A 16,087-nucleotide genomic window follows, 5' to 3' on the forward strand; every position below is an offset into this window, starting at 1 on the left:
CCTGTAGATCTCTATTGACTATAGAGGTAGAGACACCTGTAGATCTCTATTGACTATAGAGGTAGAGACACCTGTAGATCTCTATTGACTATAGAGGTAGAGACACCTGTAGATCTCTATTGACTATAGAGGTAGAGACACCTGTAGATCTCTACTGACTATACTATAGAGGTAGAGTCACCTGTAGATCTCTATTGACTATACTATAGAGGTAGAGTCACCTGTAGATCTCTATTGACTATACTATAGAGGTAGAGTCACCTGTAGATCTCTACTATAGAGGTAGAGTCACCTGTAGATCTCTATTGACTATACTATAGAGGTAGAGTCACCTGTAGATCTCTACTATAGAGGTAGAGTCACCTGTAGATCTCTATTGACTATAGAGGTAGAGACACCTGTAGATCTCTACTGACTATACTATAGAGGTAGAGTCACCTGTAGATCTCTACTGACTATAGAGGTAGAGACACCGGTAGAGCTCTATTGACTATACTATAGAGGTAGAGACACCTGTAGATCTCTATTGACTATAGAGGTAGAGACACCTGTAGATCTCTATTGACTATAGAGGTAGAGACACCTGTAGATCTCTATTGACTATAGAGGTAGAGACACCTGTAGATCTCTACTGACTATAGAGGTAGAGTCACCTGTAGATCTCTACTGACTATACTATAGAGGTAGAGACACCTGTAGATCTCTATTGACTATAGAGGTAGAGACACCTGTAGATCTCTACTGACTATACTATAGAGGTAGAGTCACCTTTAGATCTCTATTGACTATACTATAGAGGTAGAGTCACCTGTAGATCTCTATTGACTATAGAGGTAGAGGTAGAGTCACCTGTAGATCTCTATTGACTATAGAGGTAGAGTCACCTGTAGATCTCTATTGACTATACTATAGAGGTAGTCACCTGTAGATCTCTACTGACTATAGAGGTAGAGTCACCTGTAGATCTCTATTGACTATAGAGGTAGAGTCACCTGTAGATCTCTATTGACTATACTATAGAGGTAGAGTCACCTGTAGATCTCTACTGACTATAGAGGTAGAGACACCTGTAGATCTCTACTGACTATACTATAGAGGTAGAGACACCTGTAGATCTCTACTGACTATACTATAGAGGTAGAGTCACCTGTAGATCTCTACTGACTATACTATAGAGGTAGAGTCACCTGTAGATCTCTATTGACTATACTATAGAGGTAGAGTCACCTGTAGATCTCTATTGACTATAGAGGTAGAGTCACCTGTAGATCTCTATTGACTATACTATAGAGGTAGAGTCACCTGTAGATCTCTATTGACTATAGAGGTAGAGTCACCTGTAGATCTCTATTGACTATAGAGGTAGAGTCACCTGTAGATCTCTATTGACTATACTATAGAGGTAGAGACACCTGTAGATCTCTATTGACTATACTATAGAGGTAGAGTCACCTGTAGATCTCTATTGACTATACTATAGAGGTAGAGTCACCTGAAGATCTCTACTGACTATACCATAGAGGTAGAGACACCTGTAGATCTCTATTGACTCTACTATAGAGGTAGAGACACCTGTAGATCTCTACTGACTATACTATAGAGGTAGAGACACCTGTAGATCTCTACTGACTATAGAGGTAGAGTCACCTGTCCATCTCTATTGACTATACTATAGAGGTAGAGTCACCTGTAGATCTCTATTGACTATAGAGGTAGAGTCACCTGTAGATCTCTATTGACTATACTATAGAGGTAGAGACACCTGTAGATCTCTACTGACTATACTATAGAGGTAGAGTCACCTGTAGAGCTCTATTGACTATACTATAGAGGTAGAGACACCTGTAGATCTCTACTGACTATACTATAGAGGTAGAGTCACCTGTAGATCTCTATTGACTATACTATAGAGGTAGAGTCACCTGTAGATCTCTACTGACTATACTATAGAGGTAGAGTCACCTGTAGATCTCTACTGACTATACTATAGAGGTAGAGTCACCTGTAGATCTCTACTGACTATACTATAGAGGTAGAGACACCTGTAGATCTCTATTGACTATACTATAGAGGTAGAGTCACCTGTAGATCTCTACTGACTATAGAGGTAGAGTCACCTGTAGATCTCTACTGACTATACTATAGAGGTAGAGTCACCTGTAGATCTCTATTGACTATAGAGGTAGAGTCACCTGTAGATCTCTATTGACTATAGAGGTAGAGTCACCTGTAGATCTCCATTGACTATAGAGGTAGAGTCACCTGTAGATCTCTATTGACTATAGAGGTAGAGACACCTGTAGATCTCTATTGACTATACTATAGAGGTAGAGTCACCTGTAGATCTCTATTGACTATACTATAGATATAGAGTCACCTGTAGATCTCTATTGACTATAGAGGTAGAGACACCTGTAGATCTCTATTGACTATAGAGATAGAGTCACCTGTAGATCTCTATTGACTATACTATAGAGGTAGAGTCACCTGTAGATCTCTATTGACTATAGAGATAGAGTCACCTGTAGATCTCTATTGACTATACTATAGAGGTAGAGTCACCTGTAGATCTCTATTGACTATACTATAGAGGTAGAGTCACCTGTAGATCTCTATTGACTATAGAGGTAGAGTCACCTGTAGATCTCTATTGACTATACTATAGAGGTAGAGTCACCTGTAGATCTCTATTGACTATACTATAGAGGTAGAGTCACCTGTAGATCTCTACTGACTATAGAGGTAGAGTCACCTGTAGATCTCTATTGACTATAGAGGTAGAGTCACCTGTAGATCTCTATTGACTATACTATAGAGGTAGAGTCACCTGTAGATCTCTATTGACTATACTATAGAGGTAGAGTCACCTGTAGATCTCTATTGACTATAGAGGTAGAGACACCTGTAGATCTCTATTGACTATAGAGGTAGAGACACCTGTAGATCTCTATTGACTATAGAGGTAGAGACACCTGTAGATCTCTATTGACTATAGAGGTAGAGTCACCTGTAGATCTCTATTGACTATAGAGGTAGAGACACCTGTAGATCTCTATTGACTATACTATAGAGGTAGAGACACCTGTAGATCTCTATTGACTATACTATAGAGGTAGAGACACCTGTAGATCTCTACTGACTATACTATAGAGGTAGAGTCACCTGTAGATCTCTACTGACTATAGAGGTAGAGACACCTGTAGATCTCTACTGACTATACTATAGAGGTAGAGTCACCTGTAGATCTCTACTGACTATACTATAGAGGTAGAGACACCTGTAGATCTCTATTGACTATAGAGGTAGAGACACCTGTAGATCTCTATTGACTATAGAGGTAGAGACACCTGTAGATCTCTATTGACTATAGAGGTAGAGACACCTGTAGATCTCTATTGACTATAGAGGTAGAGACACCTGTAGATCTCTATTGACTATAGAGGTAGAGACACCTGTAGATCTCTATTGACTATAGAGGTAGAGACACCTGTAGATCTCTATTGACTATAGAGGTAGAGACACCTGTAGATCTCTATTGACTATAGAGGTAGAGACACCTGTAGATCTCTACTGACTATACTATAGAGGTAGAGTCACCTGTAGATCTCTATTGACTATACTATAGAGGTAGAGTCACCTGTAGATCTCTATTGACTATACTATAGAGGTAGAGTCACCTGTAGATCTCTACTATAGAGGTAGAGTCACCTGTAGATCTCTATTGACTATACTATAGAGGTAGAGTCACCTGTAGATCTCTACTATAGAGGTAGAGTCACCTGTAGATCTCTATTGACTATAGAGGTAGAGACACCTGTAGATCTCTATTGACTATACTATAGAGGTAGAGTCACCTGTAGATCTCTATTGACTATAGAGGTAGAGTCACCTGTAGATCTCTATTGACTATAGAGGTAGAGACACCTGTAGATCTCTACTGACTATACTATAGAGGTAGAGTCACCTGTAGATCTCTATTGACTATACTATAGAGGTAGAGACACCTGTAGATCTCTACTGACTATACTATAGAGGTAGAGACACCTGTAGATCTCTATTGACTATACTATAGAGGTAGAGTCACCTGTAGATCTCTATTGACTATAGAGGTAGAGTCACCTGTAGATCTCTATTGACTATACTATAGAGGTAGAGACACCTGTAGATCTCTACTGACTATACTATAGAGGTAGAGACACCTGTAGATCTCTATTGACTATACTATAGAGATAGAGTCACCTGTAGATCTCTATTGACTATACTATAGAGGTAGAGACACCTGTAGATCTCTACTGACTATACTATAGAGGTAGAGTCACCTGTAGATCTCTACTGACTATAGAGGTAGAGACACCGGTAGAGCTCTATTGACTATACTATAGAGGTAGAGACACCTGTAGATCTCTATTGACTATAGAGGTAGAGACACCTGTAGATCTCTATTGACTATAGAGGTAGAGACACCTGTAGATCTCTATTGACTATAGAGGTAGAGACACCTGTAGATCTCTATTGACTATAGAGGTAGAGACACCTGTAGATCTCTACTGACTATAGAGGTAGAGTCACCTGTAGATCTCTACTGACTATACTATAGAGGTAGAGACACCTGTAGATCTCTATTGACTATAGAGGTAGAGACACCTGTAGATCTCTACTGACTATACTATAGAGGTAGAGTCACCTTTAGATCTCTATTGACTATACTATAGAGGTAGAGTCACCTGTAGATCTCTATTGACTATAGAGGTAGAGGTAGAGTCACCTGTAGATCTCTATTGACTATAGAGGTAGAGTCACCTGTAGATCTCTATTGACTATACTATAGAGGTAGTCACCTGTAGATCTCTACTGACTATAGAGGTAGAGTCACCTGTAGATCTCTATTGACTATAGAGGTAGAGTCACCTGTAGATCTCTATTGACTATACTATAGAGGTAGAGTCACCTGTAGATCTCTACTGACTATAGAGGTAGAGACACCTGTAGATCTCTACTGACTATACTATAGAGGTAGAGACACCTGTAGATCTCTACTGACTATACTATAGAGGTAGAGTCACCTGTAGATCTCTACTGACTATACTATAGAGGTAGAGTCACCTGTAGATCTCTATTGACTATACTATAGAGGTAGAGTCACCTGTAGATCTCTATTGACTATAGAGGTAGAGTCACCTGTAGATCTCTATTGACTATACTATAGAGGTAGAGTCACCTGTAGATCTCTATTGACTATAGAGGTAGAGTCACCTGTAGATCTCTATTGACTATAGAGGTAGAGTCACCTGTAGATCTCTATTGACTATACTATAGAGGTAGAGACACCTGTAGATCTCTATTGACTATACTATAGAGGTAGAGTCACCTGTAGATCTCTATTGACTATACTATAGAGGTAGAGTCACCTGAAGATCTCTACTGACTATACCATAGAGGTAGAGACACCTGTAGATCTCTATTGACTCTACTATAGAGGTAGAGACACCTGTAGATCTCTACTGACTATAGAGGTAGAGTCACCTGTCCATCTCTATTGACTATACTATAGAGGTAGAGTCACCTGTAGATCTCTATTGACTATAGAGGTAGAGTCACCTGTAGATCTCTATTGACTATACTATAGAGGTAGAGACACCTGTAGATCTCTACTGACTATACTATAGAGGTAGAGTCACCTGTAGAGCTCTATTGACTATACTATAGAGGTAGAGACACCTGTAGATCTCTACTGACTATACTATAGAGGTAGAGTCACCTGTAGATCTCTATTGACTATACTATAGAGGTAGAGTCACCTGTAGATCTCTACTGACTATACTATAGAGGTAGAGTCACCTGTAGATCTCTACTGACTATACTATAGAGGTAGAGTCACCTGTAGATCTCTACTGACTATACTATAGAGGTAGAGACACCTGTAGATCTCTATTGACTATACTATAGAGGTAGAGTCACCTGTAGATCTCTATTGACTATACTATAGAGGTAGTCACCTGTAGATCTCTACTGACTATAGAGGTAGAGTCACCTGTAGATCTCTATTGACTATAGAGGTAGAGTCACCTGTAGATCTCTATTGACTATACTATAGAGGTAGAGTCACCTGTAGATCTCTACTGACTATAGAGGTAGAGACACCTGTAGATCTCTACTGACTATACTATAGAGGTAGAGACACCTGTAGATCTCTACTGACTATACTATAGAGGTAGAGTCACCTGTAGATCTCTACTGACTATACTATAGAGGTAGAGTCACCTGTAGATCTCTATTGACTATAGAGGTAGAGTCACCTGTAGATCTCTATTGACTATACTATAGAGGTAGAGTCACCTGTAGATCTCTATTGACTATAGAGGTAGAGTCACCTGTAGATCTCTATTGACTATAGAGGTAGAGTCACCTGTAGATCTCTATTGACTATACTATAGAGGTAGAGACACCTGTAGATCTCTATTGACTATACTATAGAGGTAGAGTCACCTGTAGATCTCTATTGACTATACTATAGAGGTAGAGTCACCTGAAGATCTCTACTGACTATACCATAGAGGTAGAGACACCTGTAGATCTCTATTGACTCTACTATAGAGGTAGAGACACCTGTAGATCTCTACTGACTATAGAGGTAGAGTCACCTGTCCATCTCTATTGACTATACTATAGAGGTAGAGTCACCTGTAGATCTCTATTGACTATAGAGGTAGAGTCACCTGTAGATCTCTATTGACTATACTATAGAGGTAGAGACACCTGTAGATCTCTACTGACTATACTATAGAGGTAGAGTCACCTGTAGAGCTCTATTGACTATACTATAGAGGTAGAGACACCTGTAGATCTCTACTGACTATACTATAGAGGTAGAGTCACCTGTAGATCTCTATTGACTATACTATAGAGGTAGAGTCACCTGTAGATCTCTACTGACTATACTATAGAGGTAGAGTCACCTGTAGATCTCTACTGACTATACTATAGAGGTAGAGTCACCTGTAGATCTCTACTGACTATACTATAGAGGTAGAGACACCTGTAGATCTCTATTGACTATACTATAGAGGTAGAGTCACCTGTAGATCTCTATTGACTATACTATAGAGGTAGTCACCTGTAGATCTCTACTGACTATAGAGGTAGAGTCACCTGTAGATCTCTATTGACTATAGAGGTAGAGTCACCTGTAGATCTCTATTGACTATAGAGGTAGAGTCACCTGTAGATCTCTACTGACTATAGAGGTAGAGACACCTGTAGATCTCTACTGACTATACTATAGAGGTAGAGACACCTGTAGATCTCTACTGACTATACTATAGAGGTAGAGTCACCTGTAGATCTCTATTGACTATACTATAGAGGTAGAGTCACCTGTAGATCTCTATTGACTATAGAGGTAGAGTCACCTGTAGATCTCTATTGACTATACTATAGAGGTAGAGTCACCTGTAGATCTCTATTGACTATAGAGGTAGAGTCACCTGTAGATCTCTATTGACTATAGAGGTAGAGTCACCTGTAGATCTCTATTGACTATACTATAGAGGTAGAGACACCTGTAGATCTCTATTGACTATACTATAGAGGTAGAGTCACCTGTAGATCTCTATTGACTATACTATAGAGGTAGAGTCACCTGAAGATCTCTACTGACTATACCATAGAGGTAGAGACACCTGTAGATCTCTATTGACTCTACTATAGAGGTAGAGACACCTGTAGATCTCTACTGACTATAGAGGTAGAGTCACCTGTCCATCTCTATTGACTATACTATAGAGGTAGAGTCACCTGTAGATCTCTATTGACTATAGAGGTAGAGTCACCTGTAGATCTCTATTGACTATACTATAGAGGTAGAGACACCTGTAGATCTCTACTGACTATACTATAGAGGTAGAGTCACCTGTAGAGCTCTATTGACTATACTATAGAGGTAGAGACACCTGTAGATCTCTACTGACTATACTATAGAGGTAGAGTCACCTGTAGATCTCTATTGACTATACTATAGAGGTAGAGTCACCTGTAGATCTCTACTGACTATACTATAGAGGTAGAGTCACCTGTAGATCTCTACTGACTATACTATAGAGGTAGAGTCACCTGTAGATCTCTACTGACTATACTATAGAGGTAGAGACACCTGTAGATCTCTATTGACTATACTATAGAGGTAGAGTCACCTGTAGATCTCTACTGACTATAGAGGTAGAGTCACCTGTAGATCTCTACTGACTATACTATAGAGGTAGAGTCACCTGTAGATCTCTATTGACTATAGAGGTAGAGTCACCTGTAGATCTCTATTGACTATAGAGGTAGAGTCACCTGTAGATCTCCATTGACTATAGAGGTAGAGTCACCTGTAGATCTCTATTGACTATAGAGGTAGAGACACCTGTAGATCTCTATTGACTATACTATAGAGGTAGAGTCACCTGTAGATCTCTATTGACTATACTATAGATATAGAGTCACCTGTAGATCTCTATTGACTATAGAGGTAGAGACACCTGTAGATCTCTATTGACTATAGAGGTAGAGTCACCTGTAGATCTCTATTGACTATACTATAGAGGTAGAGTCACCTGTAGATCTCTATTGACTATAGAGATAGAGTCACCTGTAGATCTCTATTGACTATAGAGATAGAGTCACCTGTAGATCTCTATTGACTATACTATAGAGGTAGAGTCACCTGTAGATCTCTACTGACTATAGAGGTAGAGTCACCTGTAGATCTCTATTGACTATACTATAGAGGTAGAGACACCTGTAGAACTCTACTGACTATACTATAGAGGTAGAGACACCTGTAGAACTCTACTGACTATACTATAGAGGTAGAGTCACCTGTAGATCTCTACTGACTATACTATAGAGGTAGAGACACCTGTAGAACTCTATTGACTATAGAGGTAGAGTCACCTGTAGATCTCTATTGACTATAGAGGTAGAGACACCTGTAGATCTCTATTGACTATAGAGGTAGAGACACCTGTAGATCTCTATTGACTATAGAGGTAGAGACACCTGTAGATCTCTACTGACTATAGAGGTAGAGACACCTGTAGATCTCTATTGACTATACTATAGAGGTAGAGTCACCTGTAGATCTCTATTGACTATAGAGGTAGAGACACCTGTAGATCTCTACTGACTATACTATAGAGGTAGAGACACCTGTAGATCTCTATTGACTATACTATAGAGGTAGAGTCACCTGTAGATCTCTACTGACTATAGAGGTAGAGTCACCTGTAGATCTCTATTGACTATACTATAGAGGTAGAGACACCTGTAGATCTCTATTGACTATACTATAGAGGTAGAGACACCTGTAGATCTCTATTGACTATACTATAGAGGTAGAGACACCTGTAGATCTCTATTGACTATACTATAGAGGTAGAGACACCTGTAGATCTCTATTGACTATACTATAGAGGTAGAGTCACCTGTAGATCTCTACTGACTATACTATAGAGGTAGAGACACCTGTAGATCTCTACTGACTATACTATAGAGGTAGAGACACCTGTAGATCTGTATTGACTATACTATAGAGGTAGAGACACCTGTAGATCTCTATTGACTATAGAGGTAGAGACACCTGTAGATCTCTATTGACTATAGAGGTAGAGTCACCTGTAGATCTCTATTGACTATAGAGGTAGAGTCACCTGTAGATCTCTATTGACTATACTATAGAGGTAGAGACACCTGTAGATCTCTATTGACTATAGAGGTAGAGACACCTGTAGATCTCTATTGACTATAGAGGTAGAGTCACCTGTAGATCTCTATTGACTATAGAGGTAGAGTCACCTGTAGATCTCTACTGACTATAGAGGTAGAGTCACCTGTAGATCTCTATTGACTATACTATAGAGGTAGAGACACCTGTAGATCTCTATTGACTATACTATAGAGGTAGAGACACCTGTAGATCTCTATTGACTATAGAGGTAGAGTCACCTGTAGATCTCTATTGACTATACTATAGAGGTAGAGTCACCTGTAGATCTCTATTGACTATAGAGGTAGAGACACCTGTAGATCTCTATTGACTATAGAGGTAGAGTCACCTGTAGATCTCTATTGACTATAGAGGTAGAGACACCTGTAGATCTCTATTGACTATAGAGGTAGAGTCAGCTGTAGATCTCTATTGACTATAGAGGTAGAGTCACCTGTAGATCTCTATTGACTATAGAGGTAGAGTCACCTGTAGATCTCTATTGACTATACTATAGAGGTAGAGACACCTGTAGATCTCTATTGACTATAGAGGTAGAGTCACCTGTAGATCTCTACTGACTATACTATAGAGGTAGAGTCACCTGTAGATCTCTACTGACTATACTATAGAGGTAGAGACACCTGTAGATCTCTACTGACTATACTATAGAGGTAGAGTCACCTGTAGATCTCTATTGACTATACTATAGAGGTAGAGTCACCTGTAGATCTCTATTGACTATAGAGGTAGAGTCACCTGTAGATCTCTATTGACTATAGAGGTAGAGTCACCTGAAGATCTCTATTGACTATAGAGGTAGAGTCACCTGAAGATCTCTATGGTGCTCCAGAGGTAGAAGACGAAGAAGACCACTGCTTTGTTCTGCATCTCCTCCAGACTACCGAAGATCACAAACAGGATTACGTTCCTACCCACCACCTGGACAGGTCAACAAACAAAACAAAAATCACTGAAACACACTTCATTAAAGGGATAATTCACCCTAAATACAAAATCACTTGTCCTCAACCTGAAAGTCTCCTATGGGCAAGGAGAGACAATCTATGCTTAGGGTTGGTTTACAAAACCATTGCCGCTAACTTTAGCTTTGAATAATCAAAAAACAACTAAAAGTCAATGTAACCTAAATTAGCAAGTGTTTTATTTTAAACCCAAGTCATTTTGAAAGTTATTTTTTTGTGTGTTTGGATTGAACTCTACCTGGATCATAGGTGGGAACACCCCTGTCTTGACCAGACCCACTAGAGGGTTCATGACCTCTGCTACGGCCAACATCTGACAGAAGTACATCATGTCAGCAATGGTGTGGAACGTGTCATAGAACGAGTCTGATAAGAGGGAGAGAGAGAGGGAGAGAGAGAGAGAGAGACAGTGAGAGAGAGAGACAGTGAGAGAGAGAGACAGAGAGAGAGAGAGACAGAGAGAGAGAGAGACAGAGAGAGACAGAGAGACAGAGAGAGAGTTACAGTGAGTGAGGTAGATAATATACTTTTGTATATCATCTACCTCACTTGCTTTGGCAATGTTAACACATGTTTCCCATGCCAATAAAGCCCCTTGAATTGAGAGGTAGAACACAGTGGTGCTAACATGTTAGGCCAAACACTGCATATCCAGAGTAGCCTGGTTCCATACTGTACGTGCTCAAGTCCAGTGGTTCTCAACCTATTTTAGTTACTCTACACCAATCACATGTAGCTATGCCTAAAGTACACGCCAAGTACCAATTGATGTGTATTTCACCAGTAGGTCTACGTTCTCATTAGTCTCCTCCAGTATCTCTGTGGATAGACAACACAACAGGGTGGCAACTACTGCTGTTGTCAACTCTTAGATTGTTGTGAAGACATACAAACACAAAACAGACTGGACCTCCAGGCTATTCAAAGCTATTTGCAAGACAAATTCATCTACAGACTAGAGTCAATGTTCCCTTTCTCATATTCAAATTGACACATCTATGAATAAAGAGCCTGTTTAGTTATTCTCAGGAAGTAACACGTCGGCTTGGTGGTGTGGTTTAATCCAACTCACTCAGATCACTTCACAGAAACAACACTGAATAAAAATACTGTTGAAACTAGACAGCTTTCAGCTAAAAAATAAATAAAGAGGAAGAATGATAATGCATGTAAATATTAGTGTTATATGAGCCATCGTAACAGTATAACTTTAGTACGTTAGCTAGCCATTTCACATCCGTTACACCATCTATACTAACTCTCTTACATTATGTTGACGAACCAGTTCTGAGGTAGCTAGTTCCAACCGCAGCTGTTGAAAAGGAAAGATTCTGATTGTATTCTTTTCCATCCCTGAAACACTGACCACTTCACCTACTTAGTGTCTATGGCCAACGCTGTAGTCAACTCTCAAGACAACCAATAAACAACAGCTACTAACAGGCTGGACCCTCAGCAGGCTCCGGACCACTGACCTTGTCCCAGGATGAAGAGACGGACGGTCATGTTGACAAAGATCCAGGAGAATCCCAGGAACTGGACCAGGTTGTACATGAACAGATAGCCCTTCTTCAGACCCAGGTAGGCTGAGAGAACAAACCACATAACACCAGGTTGTACATGAACAGACAGCCCTTCTTCAGGTAGGCTGAGAGAACATTGTACAGCTTTCAATAAAACACAATTAAATAAATACAAAAGGAGACTCCAGTCAGTTGGTTTTGTACGTCTATACAAAAACCAAATGATTTGAAATGACATTTCAGATGTTTACATTTTCAAATATCTAGTACTTAAAAAGGTAGCTTGTACTTGTGTGTGGTATAAACTAAAAGATGATGCACAGTCAAAACCAGGGTTCTCCAATTGGCGGCCCGCGGGTGGATTTATTTGGCCTCCCAACTTTTGAGAGAATTTTATTTGTTGCATTTTCATTGAGATGAAAGTGTGTTAAAACACCAGGAATTCTGCGCCAAGTGATTTAAATTTAGGAAAATCTGTTCTCAAGTATTCCCACGCATAATAGAGAGAGACATGATCATATACAGATTTAAGCAAGGTTTGAAATGATCCGTTTTGGATTCTTGCTGTCAAATTGCAGTCTACAAATAATTTGTAGTTATTTTCCGGTCTGTCGACCAACTGGTCAAGAAAAATAAATAAAATCAGCCCGAGGCTGAACTTAGTTGATGATCCCTGGTCTAAACCAACAGCATCTTTACCAAGAAATGTAAATATTCAGATTAGAGATAAGGGCTGTTCACAGCTGCACTGCTCGGTACTTACGGTCTTTATGGATTCTTGACTCGATGCTGACCTTGTTTATCTTCTCCTCTTCCTGAAAACAAACAGACAGACCATCAGGTGTAATAAATGTCATAACACACTTATAAAAGACAAATAAATAAAGCCTTATACTTGCTTATGTATTACATCTAAAAGTTGTACCAAAGCTGACCCTGGTCATTACTACCTTAGCCTGAAGCTCCATCTCCGCGTCTGATTCGTCGAGCCAACGGTCGAAGTCTGGCGTCAGGAAGAGAGGTTTCCTCTCCTGCAGAGTGAGTCTATCCCACCAACGCTGCTCTTGCTTCCTCACTGTCACATTTACCAGGCGCTGGGTCGACCTGTGACTAACCTGGCAGACAGACACACAGCGAGTATGATAATAATTGTAGACACCACAGGAGGTTGGTGACACCTTAATCAGGGAGGACGTGCTCGTGGTAACGACTGGAGCGGAATCAGTGGAACGGTATCTAATACATCTAACACATGGTTTCCAGGTGTTTGATGCCATTCCATTTGCTCCGTTCCAGACATTATTATGAGCCGCCTCCTGTGGAAGACACACTTAATAATAAACCACACGCAGGGAACAGTAACAATCTCTAGTACCAGAAGAGAATGTTTGTCTTTGAGACTGAGAAGAGTGTGAGGTATTATCACTAATGAAAAAGTACATTTTTGGAATAGAAAATAATAGAATACCTCAGGTTTTACTGGTTCCAGGAAGTCCAGACTGAACTCATAGTCATTGTCTCCTTTAGCTCCATGACCCTGAGCTGTCCAACAAAGGAACATCGGTTTAATACCATGTACTCTGTACAGACTAGAGTTATTTTCATTCTTTCTGTTCCAACGTAAACAAACACCGACCTTTGAATTGCAGGGTGTTGTTTTGCACGCAGATATCAAGATTCTAAAAAACGCAAAAGAAAATGTCTTGCATCAAAAAGCGGAAGACTGTCAGCTACAAGGGGAAATATACAAACCACACGGACATTGGTTGAGCTCAAACTAAGTGACTGAAATGGATGCGTTTCCTTCACACATACAACATCAACTTAACATATTCGGATGACATTACGCACAGTTCTACGTAGCTGGAGTACATGTGATCACGATGCACCTTGAGTGAGTAGCTATGTGTTTGCTGATTGGCTAAATTGGATCCAGCGATCACCATGACAATTCCTGAATCTTTTATGAAGCGTGACATTTGGTAGACGCACCACCACTAGCTACTACAACTCAATATTAATTACAGTAGCTAGCCATCTAGCTAGCTTCAGTAGCTGAGTGTTAGCTACTATCTAGCCTCGTCGAGAACCATACTTCTCATGACGACGTGATTTTGGAATGTGGAAACACTGGCTCAGGATCTCAGGAAACTTTATATAATATATATACGTTGTATATATTATATATAGTAAGTTATTCTGTCTAGTAGTGACATGTTACACGTTTGTTATCACTCGGTATAGCTAATAGAACAAGTGGTAAATTAGCTTGCTAGATTTATGAGCTTACTAGCTAACATGTAAGCATGGGCTGATATCACTCCACTCTCAAAAGGAGCATTGTAGCTAATGTAATGTATGTCGTTTGTTCATGTCAGCAACGTGCATTCAATTTACAACGTCCAGCAGTGAACTTAAACAAATACACGTATTACTGTCTGAAAGTAACGTTGACTATCTAGCTGGCTTATCCTAACCATCTAGCTCGATGACAGGTCGGTCCCGGAGAGCATCCGTAACATACCTTAGCATCACTCAGCTCCACACGCAGGTAGATGTCTCCATGCCGCTGTGCCCAATACACGTGGGGTGTGAGGGTCTGCATTGTGATATCTAAAGATACTGTTAGTGAAATTAATATCCTTGCTGTTATATCACTGAGAAGCAATGATGGAGATCCTCCGCCTCATTCATTCGGACAGCTGGCTAGAGGCGGAAACAGTCATCCCAGGATACTCAGGGGTGCGTTCAGTTCGATTGAACGTTTACGTTGTTTAACGGTTTGTACTGAACGACACGTTTCCCTAAAACAATCTTGAACATACTTTGAGGTACGTTTGGTGGGTGTGTATTGAAGCAATTTACTGTAAATGACTGCGGCACAGCGTTCCTCCAAGACAAAACCCACGCAACCACGCCTTCCCCCTTTTTGAACAGGTCGTTCAGAACAGCACCGTTTCCATTGAATTGAACGTTATAATACGTTTTTCGGCACTGAACGTAGCTCAGCTGTCGCTACGTGCGCGTTACACCCACAAATCAAAAAAGGAAGGAACGTGCTCGTGCACAGTCGGTACAATAAAAAGTGACTTATACAATCAGTCAAGTAATCAGTGGTGGAAAAAGTACTCCAATTGTCATACTTAAGTGAAATTAAATATAACTTAATAGAAAATGACAAGTAAACGTGAAAGTCACCCAGTAAAATACTACTTGAGTAAAAGTATTTGGTTTTAAATGTACTCAAGTGTAAAAACCATTAAAATTCTGTATATTAAGCAAACCAGAAGGGACAATTTTATTATTGTCAGATAGCCAGGGGCACACCAACACTTAGACATAATTTACAAACAAAGCATTTGTGTTTAGTGAGTCCGCCAGATCAGAGGCAGTAGGGATGACCAGGGACGTTCTTTTGATAAGTGTGTGATTTTGGACCATTTTACATTCAAAATATAACGAGTACTTCTGGGTGTCAGGATAATGTATTGAGTAAAAAGTATATTATTTTCTTTAGGAATGTAGTGAAGTAAAAGTAGGCAAAAATATAAAATAGTCAAGTACAGATACCCCCAAAAACTACTTAAGTAAAAATACATTAAAGGACTACTTAAGTACTTCACACCACTGCAAGTAATACAGGTCAAGGCAGATGATGCATGTACCAGATCCCCCCCCAAAATATTGGTTAGAGCACCAGCACACTAAACTATTAAGTTTGACCTACTTGTGATGCTGTAGGTCTATGGGTCTATGTACGGTGCATTCGGAAAGTATTCAGACCGTTCAACTTTTTCCACATTTACAGCCTTATTCTGAGTTTTTTTTGTCAT

General features: G+C 39.9%; 1 protein-coding gene across 1 annotated transcript in view; it reads right to left on the reverse strand.

The window, feature by feature from the left end:
* The window catches only part of LOC129834839 (very-long-chain (3R)-3-hydroxyacyl-CoA dehydratase-like), a 32,926-nt gene extending 17,743 nt beyond the window's left edge, over window positions 1-15,183 (reverse strand). Inside the window, exons 1-8 of the mRNA XM_055900154.1 lie at window positions 14,779-15,183; window positions 13,891-13,933; window positions 13,723-13,796; window positions 13,205-13,369; window positions 13,018-13,069; window positions 12,207-12,317; window positions 10,970-11,097; window positions 10,575-10,687 (exon numbers count right to left, since the gene is read on the reverse strand). Of these exons, the coding sequence (XP_055756129.1) occupies window positions 10,575-10,687; window positions 10,970-11,097; window positions 12,207-12,317; window positions 13,018-13,069; window positions 13,205-13,369; window positions 13,723-13,796; window positions 13,891-13,933; window positions 14,779-14,859 (767 nt within the window). The 5' untranslated portion in view covers window positions 14,860-15,183. The remainder of the gene's footprint in view (window positions 1-10,574; window positions 10,688-10,969; window positions 11,098-12,206; window positions 12,318-13,017; window positions 13,070-13,204; window positions 13,370-13,722; window positions 13,797-13,890; window positions 13,934-14,778) is intronic.
* Window positions 15,184-16,087: the final 904 nt, after the last annotated feature.

Source organism: Salvelinus fontinalis, chromosome 35 (assembly GCF_029448725.1).
Source record: "Salvelinus fontinalis isolate EN_2023a chromosome 35, ASM2944872v1, whole genome shotgun sequence".
NCBI lineage: Eukaryota > Metazoa > Chordata > Actinopteri > Salmoniformes > Salmonidae > Salvelinus > Salvelinus fontinalis.